General features: G+C 40.2%; 2 protein-coding genes across 3 annotated transcripts; both read right to left on the bottom strand.

Annotated features, from left to right (window-relative positions):
- Positions 1–4,924: 4,924 nt before the first annotated feature.
- Positions 4,925–15,168, bottom strand: LOC102704817. Its single transcript, XM_006656738.3, has 24 exons — positions 14,544–15,168; positions 14,306–14,430; positions 14,116–14,210; positions 13,843–14,040; positions 13,427–13,517; positions 12,496–12,547; positions 11,756–11,821; positions 11,142–11,296; positions 10,985–11,055; positions 10,607–10,798; positions 10,470–10,511; positions 9,396–9,503; positions 9,095–9,184; positions 8,705–8,780; positions 8,154–8,250; positions 8,000–8,069; positions 7,727–7,903; positions 7,129–7,251; positions 6,544–6,627; positions 6,224–6,408; positions 5,999–6,137; positions 5,825–5,881; positions 5,646–5,717; positions 4,925–5,553 (listed from the first exon to the last, which is right to left on the bottom strand). Exons 1-24 carry the CDS (start codon positions 14,972–14,974, stop codon positions 5,440–5,442), a joined length of 2,910 nt encoding a protein of 969 aa, XP_006656801.2. The 5' UTR covers positions 14,975–15,168; the 3' UTR covers positions 4,925–5,439.
- Positions 15,169–16,672: 1,504 nt separating this feature from the next.
- LOC102704532 (pentatricopeptide repeat-containing protein OGR1, mitochondrial) lies at positions 16,673–20,110 on the bottom strand. 2 transcript variants are annotated; one of them, XM_040524796.1, is made up of 2 exons: positions 18,101–20,110; positions 16,673–16,863 (listed from the first exon to the last, which is right to left on the bottom strand). In XM_040524796.1, the coding sequence occupies exon 1, from the start codon at positions 20,064–20,066 to the stop codon at positions 18,276–18,278; it is 1,791 nt and encodes a 596-aa protein (XP_040380730.1). In that variant the 5' UTR covers positions 20,067–20,110; the 3' UTR covers positions 16,673–16,863; positions 18,101–18,275. The 2 variants fall into 2 exon arrangements, with proteins under 2 accessions (XP_040380730.1, XP_040380731.1); XM_040524797.1 differs by lacking the exon at positions 16,673–16,863 and adding an exon at positions 17,312–17,592.
- Positions 20,111–24,747: the final 4,637 nt, after the last annotated feature.

The raw sequence follows: 24,747 nt of genomic DNA, 5'->3' as shown, positions 1-24,747 counted from the left end.
TCTTTGGACGAGCGGCGCTTATGCCATGCTCGTCGACGAGAGGATGCTTCTTTGCAATCCCCAGTTTGTTGACTAATTTTGTATATCTCTCTCTCTACATCTCGATGGTCTCAGACTCTCAGTCTACCTATAATGTATGCTAAAACACTCCTTAAGCTTTTTTTTCTTCACCGCAGCCAGATTTGTCCTCCATCCATGACCAGCAATACCGGCTTGCTGCTTTGCCTTCTTCCACTTGCAGCTCTGTATTTTTGAACAAATGCGAGATGTTTTCAACCGCGCCGTTGGCTCCAGCTTCGAAGCACTGCGTGCCGTCGATGCCGGTGAAGCCCGAGCTTGAGCACGAGGAGTCGATTGTTTGACCTTTTCACGATATATTTATAAATAAAAAATACTTTATATATATATATACACTTAGTGATCTAAAAGATAAAATCTGGATAATAAACTTTGATGAAAAAATTTAAAATTAACTATAAATAAATTTCAATTTTGGTTTATAAATATTAGCGGAAGCGAAAAGACAGGATGGAGGCATGCTCAACAGCTTGACAAGATTGGGAGTGAAAGAGGAAAGGGAGACGAGAACCTCGGCAAGAAAAAGAACTAGTCTAAAACGAAACTCTTTGTAGTTATATATGGTCTAAAGTAAAAAAAGAGTGATTTATCGCTAGTTCAAGATACAACCCAAGAAAAAATATATGGCCCATCAACAATTTACTTACAATTAAATTCGGTTGTGTACATCCAAGTTAGATATAGAGGTCAGATTTTGATCCATTATCTAAAAATAATAATAATAAAACTATTTTACAAAAGAAAAACATTTAAACTTTATGGTATATCCATGTTGCTTTTTTCCTTTTACGAAACATGGTATAAACAAACGCTAATAACAGGTGATTCACTTCATTTTTCAGACATTTGAAATTTTGTAAATTTTAGTCATATAAAATTATTAGATTTGCTCCGGTCCAACAAAAAGCACCATGAGATACCGGTACCTCAAGATACCAAATCATTTCTCGTCATTGGATCTAGCTGAGCAGGATGCGCGTAGCTAGATTCAACGATTAGAAACGATTTGGTACCGCGAGGTATTTTTTGTTACTTTTCGTTAGACTATAAAATTGCTCTAAAATTATACATTGCTAAGTCTAAAATTGTATTGCTTTGCTATGTGCAGTTTTAGCCCACTTTGACAACAAAAAAAATGTTGTTATATGTGGTTTCAATTTTTTTGTTTTTTTTCATGTAATATTGTAAATTCTGTGATTTAATAAGTTCATCTCGTGTAATTTTACAATGCATTTGCCGTTCAATTCTTGAGGGGAGATACGTAAGAAGTACTGGAAGTGATGGCAATCATTGGGATGAAAAAGTGGTCAAGTTTTTAAAAAATTTCAGGCACCCCTAAAAGAAAAAGACTATGCGTACGCTCTTTCATTTACAAAAATTGTACGATCAAACGAGACGTCATGCATTTGCTTACGATGAATCGCTTCCCTCCGTTGGTAAACACAGAGATAACACTGTTTTATCGGAGGCTAGAAGGAAAGTATAGCATAGCATACACAAAATACTTTATTTCCCCCCTTTTTTATTTCCCCTGGATTCAAAGAAAAGAATTATTTCTCTCCGACGAGATGAAAAATTGTATCTTCATGTACTAGTAGTACAAAAGCTCTTGGGTCAACGAGAAATTTGAGCATCCTGCACACTACCTACCTACTGCATTTGTAGTTTACATTCATACAGCGTGTGGCTTTTGAAGGACGCGACTCCACGGTGCCACGTCGGACTGGCACGGAGTTTTTAGGGTTGGTGGCAGTGCCACCTTTGAGGACTTTGACTGTTATTTTAGTACCAAACGGCACAAAGATGTTGTTTGGTGCTGCTCTGGTCCGTTTTATATATAGTCTAATTTGCCGGTGGCCTTTTTTAAGCTCCTCTCAGAAATCGGTAACAGTTACGGAACTACGGCTTAGAGCACCTTCAAGAGAATGGCAATCTCACTTACTATAGTTAAATTTAGCAATTTTATATAAAAATTATGCTCCAAGAGAATGGCTATATGACTTGCCATGTCATTTGAATAGCTAAACTTGAGTCCTCAATGGTCAAATCTAGCAATTCATTCTCTCACTAGCACAATTGTTATCCGTGGGTCCCACGTGGATGGGACCCTCTCGTCATCCTCTCCTTGCTAGGATTTGGATAGTGGGGATGGATAGTCTCTTGGAGATGCTCTATAAATTCAAGTTGCTAAAACTATAATGAATGGCTAAATTTTGATTTGGAAAGTCAAAATTTAGCCATTCTATTCTATGCTCTTATTATGGTTTTGTTAGATGGTGCGGTTTCTGGTTACGGATAAGCTGATCATTTCACGAGATACATGACGACTTATTATCAACTTCTTCTTCTTCTTCTTCTTCTTAAATTTGAAAAATATTTTTATTTAGCTATTTAAGAAATTTCTATTTATGTGTTCAGAAAACATGAAAAATGTGAAAATAGCCAAGCTGCCAAAAACAAATGGATCCTATGACTAGTTTGATTTGTTATTTTATTGAAATTACTATCAGTAATTTTTTTAAAGTAAAAATAGTAGGGAACATAAGACCTGGATAACGGTGAGACCGGGATAGTGAAATTTCATAAATAGATGGTTATGATGTAAAAAGGTGGAAAGATTAATAGGTAGGATTTAAAGTTCGTGATGTGTGGACGATTATTTTTTATTTCTGCTATTCAAACAGATCCAAAATATTCCAATGTAGTAACATGTAATATGATTTTAATCGTGGTGTCCATTATATTATACATAATTCATCATCAGCATTTATATATTTATAGCTTGGAGCAAATGCTAAGATATATCCCCTGGGGATGTACGTTGTGGTGTTCAATACAGTTTACCATTGCTACGGTATCAAACGTTTGAAATAAACGAAACATTATCTGTAGTGCAACTTTTAGAAGTGATGAGAACTAAAAGTCTAAAATTTTTAGAGCATTTTTAACTGTCTCTCTTTTCTATTCTCTAAGCCAAAAGTTAGCAATTAGAAACACAAATATCCTCTAATAGACTTGTCAACATAATTGCTAAGCCATATGGCTTATAAAATACTTCCATAGATTAGCTAAATCTAGCAAGCCACGACCCCTTGCTAATTGTGGGCCCCATACACTTTCTCTCTTCTCTCCTCTTATCTCTTCTATATTTCCTCCCCGAAGACATAGTAAGGCAGAGGTAGAGAAGCGACAATGGCAAGGAGGGCCGCCGCCGCCACACACAATCAGGCCATGAGGAAGGTCATCGTTCCTGTTCGCGCCATGAGAAGGGTTGTTGCCGTTGCTCCTGTCTGAGGAGGTCCACCCATGCTGCCACCGCACTTGTGCATGCCGTGAGAAAGAACACCGCTACCATCCAGGCCACCAGGAGGAGAGAGATATTGGTGGGTCCCTCTATCAGCCAGTCAAAAATGTATAGGATAGATGAAGAAATTCGGAGAACTGCTGGAGATGCTCTTAGTGCTCGCAACTACGAAGGTTCAAGATCAGAAAAAAAGAAATTGTACTCCCTTCAGCTTTTATTTGGCGTCATTGGTTAGATGGAGAGGTCTTTGGAGCAAATAAAAAATATGGAGAGAAATCTTTTTTAATAACTGGTCAAATGACCAATGGATAGTAAAATTTGGAGAATCTGCTAAGATGCTTTTAGTGCTCACAGGTTACGAGGTTCAAGTCTAAGAAAAAAAGAAATTGTACTCCCTCCAGTTCTTATTTAACGCCAATGTTTTTTTTTACGTTTGACCATTCGACTTATTAAAAATTAATTATTAATTATTTTATAATTATTTGATTATTACTAAATATATTTTAAGTCGGACTTATAATTTTACATATTTGAACAAAAGTTTAGATGACCGACTTATTCAAAAATTATATAACTATTAATTACTTTGTAATGATTTAATTTATTAGTAAAAATACTTTAAAACTAACTCATAATTTTGTATATATGAACAAAATTTAAAAAATAAACAGTCAAATTTACAATTAAAAGTTAAGTGCGTAAGTGAAGAAAAACGGGGATTTGAATAACTCCGGATGCAACAACGTGCTCTGAGCGCAGAAATGGGGGTTCGAGCATCGTTTGGCAAGAGTGAGTCAGTCGTGGCTCGCCGCACGTGTCAACGCGCCGCCCTTGGAGTCCTGGACGGCGGCAAGGCGCTGCAGGACTGGTAGTGGTGCGAGTGCGCTGGAAACAGCTTTTATCGTCTTTTTTTTTAAGCTTTTTTACCATACTTGAAAAATAGGTGTAAAAAGATGATACCTTTAGTTACTTTGTATCTCAATGTACCAGAAATTTGTATTATTTTCAATATAAAAAAGCTTATTTTTTCGTGTATGTTTATAAGTTAAGATTAAATTTTTTTAACTTTTGAAGTTAATTTTAAGTTTTTTCACCAAAGTTTATCTTTTAGCTTTAACTTTTAAAATCTTTAAAAATATTTATATAAAAGTTTTGTTCATAAATTATTATTTTTACAAATATCACATTAGGTTTTTCCTATAAAAAAAACCAACCAATCACCCCTTATCGTCGAGCTCCACTCGCCGCATAGTCGTGGTCTCCAAAAACGTGCCAGAATTTTACCACGCAGCGCTTGGTCCAACCCGCACGCTGCACACGGCTGCACGTAATGCACGAGAAGACGAGTAGCTACCGCTGTTTCGCAAGAGAGCAGAAGGCGTGCAGCACCACGGGAGGGGAACACCTGCCGTGCCGGTCACAGGACGGCGAGACAACCAGTTCGCCGAGTCCTCGCCGGCGTCGAATGGCGGGTTAGAAATTGCAGGGCGGCAGAGCCGGCAACATGGACAAAGCAAAAGCGAAAAGGCCAACGTGAGACAGAACACCAGCAACGCTGCAACAACACTATTCATTAAATTTTACAAGCTAGACTTCGCGGACACACAGAATGATGAAATGGCAATGGCCATGGCAATGCACCGGCTGGCATGGAAAGCAGCTGCAACAAAATGGAAAAGAATGTGGGATTTATTCTGCTGTAGTAGTAGACTTATCTGACTATCTGTTGTTGTGGGGGCAAAATTTCTTCAGCTATTTACAGTTTGGTCAGCTGTTACAACAGGTGAATGGAGCACTGTTTAGAAAGGCTCGGGAAAATTTGGTGTGTGATCAGTCGTTTCTCTACTGATACAGGGATCAGGTAACTCTGAAATAGGTTGTAGAAGATGGATGGAAAGGATCGGAGAAATGAGCAGATTGAGCTGCTAAAGGCAAGGTGCGCACACAGCAGAAAGAGGCTCCAATTGCTGACTTTGCTGACTTCCTATGGTTAAACAGGAGCTCGCTGATGTTGCACATGGTATCAGGTGAGAACAAAAACTACTGACGGGAGAATGTTAGCTGCCGAATCCAAATGGTGATTTACTCCTGCTTCCACCTTCCCCGTACTGCTCGTTCCATTTTCTTAACTCGTTCATGCTTGTGGCATCAAAAGCAACAGATGGGCTTACCTGTATACGAGAAAAAACCAGATAAGAAATGTGGCGTCCTCGCATAACCACAGCACACTGAAACACTCTGGAGATGAAGCAAGTTATAACACCTTTGCTTTTGCTTGGACAAAATCGTCCAACTTTAAGGGTCTCAGGGATGTTCTCGTGTCACTCACACTTCCCTGAGAGAAGATGGCAAACATATGAACAAAACGGGCAGACACTACAGTCAGGATGATGAACAAGATACAGAATGAAACTATAAATATTTACAAGGATAAATCACCACCTTTTCTTCTTCTAGAAGTTCATGAACTGGTCTGTACGCAGCAGCAATGCATAGGTTCTGCAGGAAGTGCCACATGAGTCTCCACACGCAATCAGAAAACAAACATGGCTAGAAGATATTTTCTTGGAGAGCAGGAGGTGAAGAGTTGAACGGTTATGGAGGACTTAGCAATACCTTCAAGTCACTTCCAGAGTAACCTTCAGTCGCATTGGCTAGTTCATCAAATCTGAAATCAGATTCCAGGTTTTCTTTTGCAAGTAAAATCTTCAGAATTTTCATTCGATTCTGTGAGTCAGGAAGGTCAACGTATATCCTACAGATCACATTGACAGACCGTCATTCTGATATGCTGATTGAGCTTAGATAATTTTGGCAAAATCACAAAATTGCAGATCTTACCTCCTAGGTAAACGCCGAATTACTGCATCATCTAGATCAAATGGACGGTTTGTTGCGCCAAGAATAAGGATCCTTTGGTTCTCTTTGGACCTTAAACCATCCCAAGCTGCCATGAATTCATTCCGCATTCTTCTTGTTGCCTCGTGTTCAAATGCACCACCTCTTGCACCAAGTAAGCTATCAACCTGTAATTGTCAAACATAAATTGCATTAGAATAAAGAGATTTCGATTTTGACAATATAAGTAAAATGGGAACCACAAGGATAGCCTCCTGAATGTAAATAACTATGTCAGTTTCATTAATGGAAGCATAATTTACCTCGTCCACAAATATGATAACAGGTGCCAGCCGACTAGCAAAGGAGAAAAGGCCCTTGGTGAGTTTCTCAGCGTCTCCAAACCACTGTAAGCAGATATATATGGACAAGAGCTCCATGAGAAAAGTTCTATGCAAGGGATGGAATTCTGTGTTGCTTCCTAATTTCTTTTAAGTGGCAGGTACACCCACAAAAGATGCGCAAAAAGTTTAAATGAAGGCTGTACTGAAATTGGTATAGGAGCTAGTAGAGATTTTGATTCACTGCAGGCTGCAGCACCAGCACAGTTCATATAATATTATATAGTCCGTAATTTGTCCAGTCTCTTTACAAAAGGATTTTTTGTATTATCATGTCTTTATCCACCTAAAATATCAGTTATTTAAGTTGGTACTAACAGTAACTTTGATAGGGGGCAAAACTAAACACACAAGAACTCTATCTATGGTGAAGTAAATAAAGGACTTAAGGCCCCTTCAGAAATTCAGACAATATAAAGGAGATTGACAATTGCCATTCCATTCAGTTCTCTAAAACATGACACCAAGTCCAAACAATTTAAAAGAATCAAAAGAGTAAGACAGAACCTTTGATGTGAGATTAGAACCAGTTATGCTGATAAAATTTGCTCCAGCTTCTGTTGCAAGAGCCTTTGCCAAAAGTGTTTTCCCTGTCCCTGGAGGTCCGAAAAGCAATATACCTTTGCAAGGCTAAACAAAGGTCCATATAAACATGTCATGTTAAAATTACAAGAATGACAGACATAACATTAAGTACATCCAACAGAGCGAAGCTAAATATCTAGATCTTGTTTCATCTTGCATCCATGCATCAAGGCATAACTTTTAACTGGTAAAGCATATAATACAGAAAATATCTCCCATTTAAAATTTGGCATTAGATAATCACTAATTATAGAACAACATCAAGCAATACTGACACACTAACTGCAAACAAACTTGCAGAGTCATAAATAACAACACCAAGGCCCCAACAAGTTACAAGTTACTTTTATAGAAAGGGATAGAACTTTTTTTTTATATACATTAGAAGTTATGGATTGGTAACATAGTCTAAGGTAGTTTGCATGCCCAAGTGGTAGCAATGGAGCAAAAACAGTACGTAAAAATATAAAATAAAAAAAAAGGTGCAGGTAGAAACAATAACGAAAACAGGAAGGCATACCCTTAACAAGTTCCCATGAGAAAAAAGCTCTGGCCTCCTCATTGGAAGAGTAACAAGTTCATCAAGTGTCTTCTTCACATCTTCAAGAGCACCAATATCATCAAATTTTACTCCAATTTCATTGGGAGGTACAACTGCCGAAATGAAATTGCGCTCAAATTCATCTTTTGCCAAAATCTGCAGTGAAGAAGCCCCTTGAGGTTGGAAGTAATGCAGTACAATGAATTGCCAGCATGACAAATAAGACCAGCAACTAGTAGAAAGCTAAACTACCTTCATCTTTTCAGGAGACTTCCTGATTGAACCCTCCTGTTCCTTTAACCTTCCAATTGCTAGGTCCAAACTTCAAAAAAAGCCAGAAAGCATTGTCAGTTCGCAGGGCACAGCAAACAGAGATGACTAAATCCCAAAATCAATGATGAAATACCTCTCACGGGGAATGATTAGCCTGTCACCCTTTATAGAAGGACACGTCACTGATGATAAATAGTGACTTCTAGCCCATCCAACGACCTTTTCTGCTCCTGCAATTGGCATTCCAAATTTTCAATGTATATGAAATTTCTTATGCATAAGTAAGAAACATCCTACTTCTCACTCCAATAAAGAAGTTGCAAGCGAGCTGCATTCCTCATGCAGTACTAGAAAAGAAGTATTTACTAGCGTGTAAGATCCATTAAAAGAAGGTGCAAAATAAATTGGTTGGCCTTTGTAGTTAGCAGATCTGGTTGTGTACTGTATTATGCTTTTCTGCTGGGGTAATTGTGCAGTATGCAAACCACGCATTAACAAGAGTAACATTTCAGATGGTTGCATCAGTCAAACAAAAATGCATACAACCAGAACGCTCAAACATTAACTCCAAGAAACTTCAGCTTTAAATCTTCATATGATCAACAGCATATAGGTAACACTGGCAACCCAGGTAAGAAGTACAGCAAATACGCATCATAATATGGATACAGCTAGCAGACTCACTTTGTTTTGTCAAAATAGTACCCTCCGACTTCACATGCAAAAGATCCTCACATGATAGCTCATGCTCTTCAAGCACCTACATTTATCAGTCATTACTTAAAGGCAAGCACTTTGAGGAAGCAATGCTTTAACCATATGGTTGGGCAATTTTACCATCCTTGAAAAGGTATGGAAAGGTACAATATTTTCTAGTGTAAAACTTAGTACCTTAAGGTACTATGTAACTGGAGGTACCAAATTTTTTAGTGTAAAATTTTGGTACCTCCATATACTTTCTTAAGGACCGTAAAGTTTCTCCATATGGTTTTATAAGCCAGGAAATGAAAATCAAAAGCAATTGCAAAATTACTGATTAAAACTCATGCAGTTGTCACTTCCAAGTTCCAATACCTTGTGCATTTCTACAAGGTTGTGCCTTGAGATAATTATTTTTCTGTCCTCCTCAATCTGGTTGTTGAAAACTCTCAGCTGTTCATCATCCTAACATAAAAAGAATTGACATGAGTAGTAAAGTATCAGCTTTAAAGTCTAACAGTAACAACATTGTCTAAGCATGGAAAGAATGCATTTAGTTTTGGTACAATGTAACACACGAACACACAATCATTACATGTCAATGAAAAACCGCATCATTGGAAGGATTCACATTCAAGGACTTCTGAGAATTAGTATTATAAGGATGTCAACTTACCTTTGGAAGGGGAATATAGAACTTGTTTCTGAAGAGCTTTGATATGTCATTTGACTTTGAAGGCTTCCGCCCTTTTAGCTCACCTACCAGCCGCTTTAAGGATGATGTCTGAAAAATATTGAATTTCTAATTAATAGACTGTTTAGGACCGTAGGTTGCTGGAACCCCCATCGTGCATAGGGTAACAAAGAAACGTGGCTCCTTAGAAAGTTCAAGTTTTCCAAGCAGCAAACCACAGAAAGATGTACAACAAAGGCAATAAGCACCTTCTATCAAAAGTCAAAACACCCTTCTTTGTTTTATAACTATTTTCTGTGGAAAAACTATAGTTGAATATTTTTTCCACATATGGTTGTTTATTTTAAATATTGCATATGGAAAACCTTCATTGTCTTTTTTAAAAGCACTTCTATTTTGATTTTTTTATTAACTAACCGGTAAGTGGAAACCATTTTTAATAATTGCAACATCAAAAAATTACCAAATACTAGTACTTCATAATATTCATAAGGACTTGAAACTAACCACAGCTCAATACATCACAGTATAGCAGAAGCAAACAGGCACAAAGCAACCTTGCCATATTTGGCTGTTTCCAAGGTAACTAGTAGCGAAAGTCAATCCAGCTAAAGCAATGCATCTTCAGACTAGGTTGAGCCAGACCTTGCTTTCTAGCAGCAATATAATGTTACACAGCTTGATTCGACACACATATATCAGTGTCCCTTCGCATTTTCTTCCAAAAGCAAACACAATGTCAGGCCAATCTTAAAAACATATTGGAGCTTATGGGACTGTTCAGTTTCAGCACATAAGGCTGAGTAACTGTTTTTCCATTTATTCCCAGGGCCTAACATGTAAAGAACTGTGGCACATGGATCATAGGACCGAAGGACACTGTTGTGAGTTTCCTCCAGCTGGATAAAGAAACACCACATGACTTTCATAGATAAAATCAAGATGAGAAATAGAGCAAATGTAGGAGAATGCGAGTGTTTTCAGAACAGCTGAACAAAAAACTTGTAGATTACCAGAAACCAAGATAACTTGTTTGAGAGTTTAAGAATAGATTACCAGTGGAGATAGGCGAGCAAGATTGTGGAACACTAGCGTCTTCTGCATTTATGAGGAAATAAAATAAATAAGATCCAGCAGAAGTGCTTATAACATAAATGCAAGCAGCTGGGACTATAAGAGTATCTAAAGGGTACCGGTTCTTTTTCTTTGGGTGCTGTGTCAATTATATTTTGCCCACATATCAAAACTAAAGGCCCAGTAAGCTGATCAAACATTTCTTCTACTTTTTCAACGAACTCCCTGCGATTTGATCTTGGAACTGCCCTGGACAGCCACTGGGAACTATCAGGAAAGTAAACAACGGCTGGTTGTAGAGATGGCAGTACCTGTTTATATAAGAGAAACCCAGTAAAGTTCATTAGCGGAGCATACTATCCTTGCAGCATCTGAGCATCTTACCAAGTGTACAACATATAATGAGAGGTCAAAACATGCAAGTAGACGTAGGCAAACAACAAGAAAATTCAAGACAAATACAGGCTTTAGATATAAGACATTTGTTATCAAATTACCTCACAAAGTGCTTCGATTGCGATGTGCCAATCTTCCACCTGGGTATCATGGTCATGCTCAATATCCTGAGCTAAAAGTACAAATAAGATCAGTGTTAAAATTGCAGAATTTTCAGGTCAGTTACAAAACTATTGATGCCTGGGATCAGAAGCATACTGTCAACCCAGTAAACTGCTGGTTTTGCAAGCTGCTCTTTGCTTGGTTCATCTTTTTTATCACCAGACAGCTTGTCCTCAGGAGGATCAAATATAACAGCCACTTGATCACCATTGATCTCATACACCTCTCCACGCTGCCCATTTGATAATGTCCTGCAATTATAATTATTAAATGATACTTTGTTGAAAAATAAACTTTTGACACAAATTGTGCATTTGACAATGCTAAACGATTAGTTTGCAATTCAAGGAATATCAAATGTAAAGTGAACCCATTCATCAGAAACAATGGTGATACGAAGGACTACAGAGATAGAAACAGGCATAAATATGACTAGTAGCTAGAAGCACATGACAGTAAACAAGTATTAAGATATTCCACTCCTATGTCACACCTGCACGAACTTAGTCTACAATTATTTACAGCAAGGCTTGCAAAATACTACGATAACGTGCCAGCAAAAGATATATAATTTCATTTCAGGAGAAACTGTTCAAACATAAATAAAAACTGAATCTTGGCATAGAGTAATCAAAATGTAATAGTAGTAACATGGAGTAGAGTTTCATCAAAACCTTTTAATTTTAAACTAAACAAAAGTACAAACTCACCTGCCATTAAGAACAGTATAGGCATTTGTTCCTCCCTCTTGACTAGGAATTTGCCCCAAATTGATCCTGTGATATAAGAGATATGATATGAATCATGATTAGTGTCAAGTATAAATATACAAAATCATGTAAGAAGAAAGGTTCTGATGGATAATATTCAATACAAACAAGTCCAACATGCCTTTCTGACATGACAAGAGGTTGAGTCACCAATTTCACCAGCATTATGAGCAGGAATACTTGACTGAAAATGCAAGAGCGTGCATCCAACTGGACTAACAGTCCAACACACATCATGTGCTTGCCGCTTGCAGTGTCTACATATGCATATGCACAGACCATGCGTCCAAATTAACAACTGGATGGAAAATCTGAGTTTATAGTTTTTCTGTTACATCACACTTCATTATTCATCTTTCAGATCCATTAACCAATGTGAATGGCTGTCAACAACTTCCAGAAACAGACTCACTTGTAAGACTACATAACTGAATATCCTGAAAGATGAACTTATCACATCATATAAGATCTAACAGTCTATGCCAACATGTTGTGCACACACATATGCATCATTATTGCAAGGTCATCTTTGTGAACAATACGAAAGGGTATCAGATCAAGTGAGGTACCATAATATGTGATCTAATAAGATCAAAAGAACTTCAACACCAAAGAATGAATACCATGACACAAGTAGCCAATAAACCAAAAATTGGTAAAGCATAACTCCCAATAAGTACCTGCGATCTGCTTCAACAAGCACTGATGCACCGACATACTTCACCCTATCTCCTGAAATAATCAAATGAACAATTAGAAAAGTTGTTTTCACCTCTGTTGCAAGTTCAATAAGTACTAAGGCCTGTTTTTTTTATCTAATGGAGGTATGGATTATTCATGCCACTCAAGTTTGATTTCTCCTAAAATTTTCTACATACCGATTGCTTAGATAACCTCCTCTAAACTATTTCTTAACTTTATAGTCTAATATTTAATTAATCCATGTATTAATTAATGAACTGGTAAGCTCATTCGAATGGGCCCTAAGAAGGTCTAGCTTGACCTTGAATATCATATTTCATTGGCAGTTACAATGATATATTATGAACAAAATTAAGCCAATACTAGCATATTTGCCCATGCGTTGCAATGGTTCTCAAATAAAAATGCAAGTGTAGCCTTACAAAAAATAAGAGACAATAATTAACCCCATATTCAAAGAATTGCATGCCCGGTTCACATTAGATCAATGGGCAACGGCTAAGTATAGAGAACTGAAATATATTACCAAATGTTTCTACAAATCGCACATGCATGTTTACATAGATCTGTCCGCAAAAGATCTGGTGAAGTGGGGGCGTAGAACAAACTCCTTTTAATGCATCGAACACTATTGGATATGGTGATTAGAAAGATAACCCAGCACTATCTCGTATCCATTTCAATGAACATAGGCCATGTGGCCTACATAGCCTAGCTTAGCCTAGCAAATCGACAGGCACCAGATTGCCTTCAGCAGGAAAATGATAGCTAATTGGCAAATACGACCAAAAGGCATTGAAAACTGATTGGCACACAAAGTACAGGAACTACAGAAAATACCGTGGTTCAGGTGCCAGTTCGGATTTGTGACTTTGTGTGTGTGGGGGGGGGGGGGGGCAGTTAGCATACCCTTTTGGAGTGGCCTTCTCCCATCTTCAGGAGACTCGGCAGTGCCAGAAGCTTCTGATGTCGACAAACTTTCCTGGGCACTAGCAACTCTCTAGAGCATAAGCAATCAAGGCATAAGCAGCATGCTAGAAATATAAGCAAACAGTGATAACAGGAATATTAAAATTTGCAATAAAAAGATGGGAAATTTTCGAAATTTTAAGCAGGCTTACATAAAGCTAAATAGCAATAATGCCATTTTTACTAGTATGTGCAGGGAAATTTCTTTGTCTAAAGGTCTTTCTCTCATTAAATAGAATGTATATGTACTGATACAAAGTAATGGTATCCAGATATATCAAAACAAGGCTTTACTAAGAATTTTAAAAGGGCAGTCTTCATTCAATATGGTTTAGCAGCTTAACAGAAATAAACACCTTCGCAAATTCCTCAAGTGTGCATGGAACAAGCTTCTTGAGGTCTTCCACGGATTTAATAGTGTCACCATCATCGCTTTCACCTGTTTTTTCTTCATCATCATCGTCTTCATCTTCCACCTCTGATACAGACCCATCATCTTCAGATTCTGCATGTTCATCATCTTCCTCACTCTCTGAACAATCCTCACCAAAATCCTATAAAACGATACATTAGGTTTGCTCCTGAAAAGGATTCTCTAAAATTTACAACGTAATGACAGAAAATCTTACATATGGAGCTAAAACACTGCTGTCCAAAACCAACAGTGGCACACGTAATTCATGGGCAAGCGCTTTTACCAATCTCTCCCGATAAAGCTCAGTTCCTGCATCATAGTAATAGAAAAAAAAAATTCCATCACCCAACTAACAAGGAAGACACCCACATTAAGGAAAAATCGAACTCATCTCCACACAGCACCTGGCAAGCTCTGGAGCAATATCCTCCCACCAGAGGACTGCAGCCGAGAACCATACTCCAGAGCGACATCTTTGTGCCGCAGGTGTGATGCCACACACTCACTCAGTAGCTGCCTTGCATTCTCACTTGCAAGTTGCGACATAAAAGAGAGATTGCAATGCAACTAAGTTAGTTCGGTTCGTCAAACGAAATTACGAAACAGATATAGTGTACGAGCCAGCCAGTTCATCAAGCTTACTCGACGTAGTAAGGGAAGCTGCGCCAGGAGAGGCTCGCCTTCTCCCATGGCACGACGCGACGAAGGAACTCGTTGCGGAAGCGCTCCCGTTTGGTAAGGAATGGAGACTCCTGCCTCTTACAGCCGGTGACGAACCGCTCGCCGCTCAGCCATTCCTGCTGGTCCCTCTCCCCGAGCCTCGCGTGCTCCTGCTCGCTGCTCCTACCGCTTCCACCGCAGCCTCCGCCGCCGCTCCCCACAGCCGCCTCCGCGCTACCGACGCCGCCCTTGGAGCAGTAGAACCGGGACGACGGCAGCCCGCCGCCGAACGGCCGAGGCGGCCTCCGTGCCACCGCGCTCCCGCCAGGCACTCCGAGTCCCACGACTCCGGCCTCAGGCCTGCACCAGAGCGGCGGGCGCAGGAGGCAGCGCAGCCGCATCGCGCGATGCATCGCGGCCGGCCGCGTCGTCGGGCGAGGCGAGGAGCAGGAGGAGGGATCCGCGGGCGCGCTGGGTCTCCCCCTGGAGCATGCGGCGGCAGCGACGGGCGGACGGAGGGCCCCGGGCAGCGCCGTGACCGCCGGCGGCGCGGCGGCGGGGCAGGTGTCAGGGTGGCGGCGCTGCGCGGGTCCGATGCCTCGGGAGGAGGACGCCACGGACGGACGGACGGACGGACGGCGGCTGCTGCACGGCTCGCCGATCTGGGTGGTGGCCGGGCTGCTGCGGATTGGGTCGGGCCACCTCTGGGCTTTGGAATTTGTACGGATTGGGCCGGAATTGTAGTTGGGCCATCACTGTCTGTAGGGAAGCTGTAGGCATGGGCTCCATTTACCTTGTTGGGCCTGAATTCATCCTGCCGATGTTGACTTTTTTGGGCCGGTCCACGTCCCCAACGCGGCAGTATATAAAAGGAAAAAAAAAGTCAATTTCAAGGGCAACTCCAACAGTCCAATAGTTTGGCAACTCCTAAATATTATGGCAAAGAAAAAATAGATCAATCTCCATATCTTAGAGAGGATTATGCGAACTCAGTAAAGATGGGGAGGAGTGATGACAAACCATTAAAGATTGTTTTTTCTCAAATTGCCAAATAATCAAGGATGAAAAGGAGGGATGACAAACTGTTATAGTTGCTCTACTCCTCCGAACTATTTCACGCACTTAGCTACCTAAACTAAATTCACTTCACTTTCTAACGCTACTGGTATTTTTTTTTCTCTCTATATTAGTCATGGTTGGTACTTAAATTTTGTTAGGACGATATATGCACTTATGTTTCACTATTTTTTTTATAATTTTTTAAATTATTTAAATAGGTTACAAATACCTTAGATTAATTGAAACATCAAATCGAAAAGTCCAAGAAAATATTCACAAAAAAGTGAAAATAGTTTTAAACTTTTATAATAGTGTCTCTATTGCTCCAAATAAAATTTATAAAATACAACATGGATTAACAATAAGAAAATTGAGAAATATCATAATGTAATGAAAAGGACCATTTTTAATTGTTTAAGGGGTAGAATAAGGCAAGAAATAGTTTAAGTGGTTAAAGTAATCAATCAATTAGTTTAGCGGAGTAAAATGGACTTTTTTCTATATAAAATAATGTCATTTAGATGCCCAATTATGATCGTACCTTTACTAGGCTCCATTCATCGTGCGATTGAAAAATCACATAAATAGAAAAAAATTGTCGTTTAGAACAAAATTTGGTAAACTTCTAAAACTTCATATCTGTTGAAATTCCTTTTAGGAATCCAAAGGCTCTTAAATGATTTTTTTTCCCCCAATGGTTTCGATTCCTCCATATTTCCTACAGCTAGTAAGTTATTGTGCTTTGCAACTGGACATTGAGTTATAGTATAGTATTGATTATTTAATGGTCCATTAGGAATGTGCCCAATAGATAGATAGAGTAGAAAATAAAAGTTGTTTATTTGTTTCAATTTTCTCATAAACATGATGCATTGCACCTGTGGAGAAGTGTTTTTTTTTTCTGTTTTCTCAGGGTAGGGAGAGCAGTTGTTTTTTTTTAAAGTTTTCTTAGGGTAGGAGCATGCCACGCAGGGAGAGGGGGAACATACGACTATGCTTTTCAAATAGTAGAAAAATTCATCCAATCCAAATTATCCTTAGGTGGCAAAAAAAAGTATATCATGTATTTAATTTTTTTATGACCACATTTATAGATCAAAACTGCAACATACATCAATGATCATGGCAGACTAATAGGAGAAAATATTGTATTTATATAGTAACCCAAGATAAGTTTACTTCATCACTGTAATACCATCGTAGAAAGGGTTCTATGCGAAACAGTCCAAAGGCACATCTTGTTCTGCATCATCAAAATCGATAATTATACATCATCAGAATTCACTAGCTATTAATGGAATGGAATAGCTCCCCTAAAAAAAAGGAATGGAATAGTTGAACCAGTGAATATAATTTATAAGGGAAAATCATCTGTACCACAAACTTTTGCCAATACCACAAAATTTTACACAATACCAACTCAACGGAAGTGAAACAGTAAATAATGTGTCTATTTTAGCACCAAAATACCCCACGCCGTCTCAGCCCCCACGCCGAAGCAGACGGACTCAGATCTGGCGGTGGCGCCGGCCACCGCCGCCCCTCCCCACCCCGCCGACCGACGCCCGCCAGCCGTCTCCCCTCCCCGCCGGTCGACGCCCCTCCCTGACAGCCGACGCCCGCGCCAAAGTTGGATCTGGGCGGCGGTCCCGACCGGCCCACGCCCCTCCCCGCCTCACCGGCCCACGCCCGCCGGCCGTCTCCCCTCCTCGCCGGCCGACGCCCCTCCCCGCACGTCGATGCCCGCGCCCGCCCGGTGGCCGACTCCCCGCGCTGGAGTCCGATCTGGGCGGCGGTCCAGGTCGGCCAACGCCCCTCCCCGCCTCGCCGGCCCACGCCCGCCCGGCGACCGACTCCCCGCGCCGCCGGCCGACACTGTCCCGCCGGCCTACTCCCCTCCCCACCGGCCGACTCCCCTCCTCGCCGGCCGATGCACGTTCTCCCGTTCCATGCACATAGGGGTATTTTGGTCCTAAAAATAGACGACGTTATTTGCTGTTCCACTTCCGATGAGTTCTGTGCTATTGCTGAGAAAGGTGAAAAATGCTGAGAAAGGTGAAAAATTTTATGGTATTTTTTGGTGCCGGTCAAAAGTCTGAAATTTTCTCAATTTATAAGGTTAACAGATCGGGGAAGAACAAATACTTGAAGAAAAACCGCTCCGCAGATACAAAAGTTTATGTTATCTCTCTGAAAGTAAAAAATAGCACGCTCCTATCCAAGTATCCTGTACACACCTTGTCGATGTCAGTTTCTCACCAGCACCATACCAGCTGAATGCTAGTTGTAACCTACGGTATAGTGATTATTTAGTTCTCTTGGTGATCATAAACCTTGTAGGGCTGTGAGGTCCTATCACCTATGGGCTTTGGCAACACAAACTATCCAAAAACTTCAAACCACCGTACCCTGACTTGAAACAATGAGGGATAAATTGTATGGAATCTGTAAGAGCAATCATGGATTATATCTCAACGAACCTTTTGATGTGTGACCCTGTCTGGGGTCAGAAGCCATATGCATGATGAAGTTGCTCCAGTATCTCTACAAATTGATATGTTGGACCAGAAACATATTATCACCCTTTTTGACCTTATCTCCACGGGTTCATGTCAAATTTATCACTCTAATTCTAATGATCATGCATGCCACTATTTACCAGTAATCCTTGCAAGAACACTCCCCATCTTCAAATTGGTGGAATCTCGCCCTGTCCCGAATGATAATCACACGGCCATAGGCTTTAGAAATGAGCTTTGCCACCACATGACAGTCCCCACATATTCGGAGATTCTTGATCACCCGAAGGGTCTCCCCAGGTGGTGTTGCAATCAACCCAAATGCAATGGCCAGCTTCTCACTATGATAGCACAGTGCATACTGCTTCTCCTCTTCCCCAATATCATGCAGTACATTGCTTGTCTCTGGCTCATATCCTAGCTCACTAATTTTTGATACAATGTCCTCTAGTGCTCTGTATATCTCTTGCCACCTTAGGTGCTCTTTGTCACCATTAATAAACTTATGCATTACTCCATCGATTTCTGTGTAGCTGAAACCAGGAATTTTTCGTACATCATTGCTTCGCATGGTATCACGTATTCGACCAACATCCGTCCACCGGGCCTTGGATGCATAAACATTCGACAGCAGCACATAGTCACCATCAACAAGGGAACCAAGCTCGGCCAGTTTACTGGTAGCCAACTCCGCGAACTCAACAACCCCATGCATCTTGGCTGCACCCAACAATGTCTGCCAGAGGACAATATCAGCTGGAAATGGCATAGAAATGACTGTGTCATATGCCTCCGTGAGACGGCCTGAACGGCCAAGAAGGTCTACAATTGTTCCATAATGCTTCACACTGGGAGGAACCCGCATAGACTTGAATACCCTGAGCCCATCATCCACAAGGCCAGCATGGTTGCACCCACACAACACAGCAAGGTAAGTCACTTCATCTGGCTCAATGCATTTTGGCATTTCATCAAACAATCTCAGTGCGTCGCCCCCATGCCCATGCATTGAATGCGCCTGAATTGCAGCATTGTAAGACACAAGTGTCCGGTCTTCTTGCTTGATGAAATGGAACACATCTAGCGCCCTTGCCAACGATCCACACTTGGAGTACATGTCAATTAGAGTATTGCAGACCCGAACATTGCGATCAAGTCCAATTCTTTTAGCAAACTCGTGCACATACAGCCCATCTTGTAACGAGCCAAGCTGTGCACATGCAGAAAGCGCCGCAACGATAGTCAGCTCGTTGGGTTCCTCCCTCGGCGGCAACTCCTGGAAGCTCTCAGCCAGTCTATGGAACAGCGCGAGAGCAAGTTTGGGCTCCGTGCCTTGCGCTAGCCCCGCCAGCAACGCATTCCATGTGGCCACATCCCTCACGGTCATTTCATCGAACACCTTCCGCGCGGACGCGAGGTCCCCGCACTTGGCGTACGAGTCAACCAGCGTGGTGAGGAGCCGGACGTCGGCGGCGACGCCGAGGCGGACAATGAGCGCGTGGATCTGAAGCGTGGTAGGCGCGTCAGAGCATCGGGCGGATGCCTTGAGGGCGAAGGAGAGCGAGAGCGCGTCGAGGCGAGGACGCGGCGGGGAGGGGCACGAGTGGAGGCGGCCCGCGAGGAGGAGGAGCGAGCGCGCCGGGTGCGGCGACGCGGCGAGCCCCCGCAGGGCGGCGTTGAGGTCGTTGGTGGCCGGGGAGGGGAGGGAGCGGAGGAGGAGCAGCGCGTGGGGCAGCGCGGCGGGGTGCGGCGAGAGGGCGAGGCGGTCGAGGAAGCGGGCGCGGAGGCCCGGGTGGGAGCCGAGGTGGCCCGAGGTGAGAAGGCGCGCGTGGAACTGCTTGTACTCCGAGAGCGAGGCCAGGCGCGGGAGGAGGGACTCCAGGTGCTGCGCCGCCGCCGCCGCCGCCGTCGACGGCGGGGTTGGCATCGGGGCACTCGTGTGGGCGTCGCGCCACCGCGCCAATGTTTTGGTCTGTTTGACTGGACCTCCTTGGATTTTTGGATCGATGGGCTGGCTAACTGGACTTCTTCTTTGTTGGGCTGGGGGTTTAGGAGGCATTAATTGGGCCACGCGTGATGAATCTGCACACTGGGCCTATTTGTACTAAGGGCATCAGCACTGTATAAGTATGGTGAGACTCACCGCATGTCATATTAGTTATGGAGAACTCTATAATGTTTATAGTCAGGGTAAAAATAAAGTAGATTTTAAATAATAAAAGAATACGATAGCATTTATTTTTATAGACATCCTATATGACTAAGGACTACTTTAGTTATTGTTGTTATAATTATCATCCTCGTAATATATAAAGATAACTCATATAAAATAATTTATTGTATAATGAATGCGTAGGACACTGTGGATGCCCTAACCTATTAGGCACTTTGAGCCCGGTTCTAAGGGTGATTGGACTTTCAAGAGTCGTTTTGAATTGAGGTAATTCCTTTTTAATTGAGTACTTTCTCTAAGTTTTTATGTTTGGTATGGTTGACTTTATCTTTGCAATTATTGCGTTGAAAGTTGATAAAGTAGAGTGTAAATTTAAGAAAGTACGGAGAGAATGCATTGAGGTTCGTAACAATATTTTTTCCAAGGCATTATAACACTTAGCTACAGTAGAGAACTAGCGTCACTCTATCTTATCGGATTTTCTACATTATCCAACTAATTTTCCTTTAGAAACTTTCTTCACAATTACATGTGCACGTGCACATCATCACGCATGTACACGTACTTATTATTAGTCGTATCTAAAATTTGAATTTAAAACTTAATTTTATTTTATAGTTAAATTTTGTGTTTTTTATTAAAGTCTACTTTTCCGTCTTATTTTTAGAGGTGTTAATAATCATCAGCTCTACTAAGCACGGGTGTGCAGGGTGGCTAAGTCGCGCACACATGACAACGCGATTAGCACTTCTGGAGTGCTTAGGAATTAAGTATAGTTTCTCTCTATAATTAATCATTTTCTAGAATAAAACATAAATAAGCTGTTAAGTTGAAAGTTTTGAAAAATCATTTTGAAAGTTTCTGAAGTTGAATTGAAAGTTTTCATATTTAAGTTGGAAATTTTTTATATTTGCGTGGAAGTTTGAAAATTTAGGTATGTTTTTTAAAGTATAAATATTTTTTATGTTTGAGTTCAGTTCTTTTAAATTTTTAGGTAAAAAAATTCTCCATTTAGTCCAAAACAAATAACTCTGTGGCCCAAGACACACACATTACGTGGATTAGGGGTGATAATGGGTCATAGCCTTTGGGCCATTTTACAACCTACAGACCCCTTAAATATTTTTAGCTTAAAATCTTATAAAATTTTAGTTCACCTTATTTTGAACCCTAACTCATAGATTTTGTATAGGAAAACTTAGGTCCATTACCACCCCAACGTGGATTATGTTTCAGATGATGACACTCATTTTGAAGACGACTCATGCATGCGCAAATTAGCAAAATATATTTTTTCTTTATTTATTAAATTTGGAATTGATTTTGAGGTTTACTCATCGTACTTATCTTTAAGTCTTTATTTTTATCACTAAAAACACATTTATACAAATTTTATCCTTAACTTATTTTTTATTTGTAAATATGTCATCGTGTTTTTTTCCTCGAAACAACCAAAAGGTGACAACCCATGATTCAGATCTGCATTCACATACTGTAACAGGTAGTTCCAAATATATAAACTAAATATATCGTGACAATTAAAAATTCATGAGTAAAACATACAGTACAATGTGTATGTTTGTGGGAGCTTTTGGTAGCTATAGATTCTTAAAAAATCTCCAAAAGTCAAAAATTCTCACAAGCAATAACTAAATTATGAGAATATGAAGTTATAGAATCTAGAAACGAATTAGAAGTCATAAGTTAGAAAGCCCAACCTTTTCGGATTCTAAAGATATTTCTCAGAATCTTAAACTCCTCAAACAGACCCAATATTTCCGACGTCCTTGCAATCTAATCTAACGGCCAAGATTCCCGCCTACACCCAACGTCGCACGCCCCATAGATGTCAACGGAGAATCGGAGATGACCGGAGCGAACGGTACGAAAGGGGCCAAAACGTGCCTGCCGACCAAACACCGTTCGCCGCCGGCTGCATCCCACGGCCCCGTAGTTCAGCCGGCCTAACCGCCCGGATTGGTGCCGTCAATCCGTCCTGCCTGCGTGCGTGCCACCCACCCACGCACCAAGTCTCGAATCCGCCTAACCAACTCCCCCGTTCGTTCGTTTTCCACGCCCTACGACCACTTCCACCGTCTGTCGAAAATGATTGCTACGGTATAACGTACGATGCTTGAATTTTTTATATAAAGTTTGATCATTCATTTTTTTATTAAGAAAATTAAGTAACCAATTGTTTCGTTGTAAGGTAATTTATACCTAAAAGTATTTTAAACACAATATATATTTTTTAAATATTTTTAAAGATGACATAGGAAACGTGGTGTGGAGACGGCAAGAGTACATCTCAACGGGACCAAATTTAATGTCATGCCATGTCACGTTACAGGGTGCATCAAAGCACCCCATGATTACTTAATGACAGGTTTAGTTTAACCAACCAGGATTGGTTTATGTACTGCCCCCTTCATTTTAAATATAAGACGTATTTTATTTCGTTGAACAAAACTTTAATTAACTAATGATTTCTCTAGTAGAATATATTTTTTAATTTAAAATTAATGTTATTATAATAGTATTAAAATTAATTCATATTATTATACTTCTGTCTCATATAAGTAATACACTAATTAAAGACTTATCCTAATAAAATATAATATAACTTATATTTTAAAATGAGCGGATTTATCCTGCTAACCCACCGAGTGTCCGACAAGCATGAAACAGATCGATCGTGCAGACAGATCCATGTCCATCGCGTAGTCCTGTCGCTGACAGTGTATAACAACACGACACTACGAATTGAAGTACACACCACAGTACGCATCTCTAGCTCCCTTTACGTTCTTTCAGTAATACGCGTCTGCCTCTCTCTCGTCTATCTCTCCCTCTCTTTCTTGTAAACAAGCAACAACGATGTGATTTAAGAGCAAAGCCAATCGATTCTTAATGTTTAATTTGAGACGCGCTTAGCAGAGAAATATCTGCACTAGAAAAGGAACCGGGTCGAGGCAAGAAGTAGACTACCCAGCCACCGGCTCGCTGCTGCGAAGCCACTCCTTCAATTCCTCGTAGTCTACTTGCAGCGGCGTAACTATCTTCGAATTAATCGGCACTAATCCAAACGAGGGTCTACTTGTAAGATTTTTTTTTTCCCCGTTTAGGTGGCTGAAGATATGAGACGGACGTAATGAAAAAATTAATTTCGAGAGGTGAGAATTATAAGGTTTTACTCTTAGATATTAGTACTTTTCAAACCGCTAAACCATGAGTTAAAAAATTACACAAAAGTTTCTTTAGGAAACAAATAAAATTATTATTTTCAGTTTGTGATTGGCAATACTTAATTAATTAATTGTATGCTTACTGACTCATTCTGTTTTAAATGCCAAATTTTTTTATCCAAACGACATGACAACACGCATAACCTTTTCGCTTATGCATATACATACGAGTCAATATTTAAATTTTAAAACTTAAATTTAGAATTGATTTAGAGTTTCTCATCGTACTTTATTTTCTAGCTATCGTTTTCATTACAAAGAACAAAGAACATATATATAAAAATTTTACCTATAAATTATTTTTTAATTATCAATAAGTCGTTAACTTGTGCTTAATTTTAGCGAAAATGTGGCTATTCACATCAAGCCGTAGCTCACACAAACATGTCATCTAAACCTCAAACGGGAAGAAATAGCCAAATTTGTCATGTCAGCTAGCCAACTCTAAAGCTGATTCGAATTGGTCCATCCGATGTGTCGATGCATTCGAAGTAAAACAGGGCCAAAGTTCTGGATGGCATCTGGTTTGGACAAAAGAACCGTCGCGATATGTTGAAAAAAGGTTGGACTAGCTCAGAACAAAGCCATGCATGTCTTTGCCGGTGTCGGTTAAATTCTGATGCTGGATGTTGGAACGTATCAGAGAAGCATTGCAAAAAGTCTGCTGCCACATCTGATGTTAATTTTCCCATGCTGCCATGCACAACCGTTAAAAAAATTCAAATTGACCGGGTAGTGTTCACACCCAGTCGCGAGCCTCCTGATGTGACCGTGAGATTAATCGGAGTATTTTTTTCGATAAAAATAAATTATTATCTATTTTTTAAAGTATGTATTTAATTGTGTAAACAATATTATTAACTGCTATAAAATTAAAAAATTCGCTTCAGAACGGTGAGATTAACTTTTTCCCAAAAACATCGTATCGAATCTTTGCACGCTTAAATGATGCATTAAACATAAATTAAAGAAACTAATTGCACGGTTAGAGTGAATCGTGGGACGAATCTTTAAGGCTAATTAGTCTATGATTAGTAATAAATACTACATTAGTTCACATGTGCTAATGATGGATTCATTAGACTCAACAATTCGTCTTGTAGTTTTAAGGCGAGCTATAAAATTCTTTTTTTATTCGTGTTTGAAAACCCCTTCTGGTGTTCAGTCAAACATCATACTCTACACTCAAA

Source organism: Oryza brachyantha, chromosome 6, assembly GCF_000231095.2.
Source record: "Oryza brachyantha chromosome 6, ObraRS2, whole genome shotgun sequence".
Taxonomy (NCBI): Eukaryota; Viridiplantae; Streptophyta; class Magnoliopsida; order Poales; family Poaceae; genus Oryza; species Oryza brachyantha.
The sequence above is the reverse complement of the archived record's forward strand: the minus strand, read 5'-3'. Positions and strand labels throughout refer to the sequence as shown.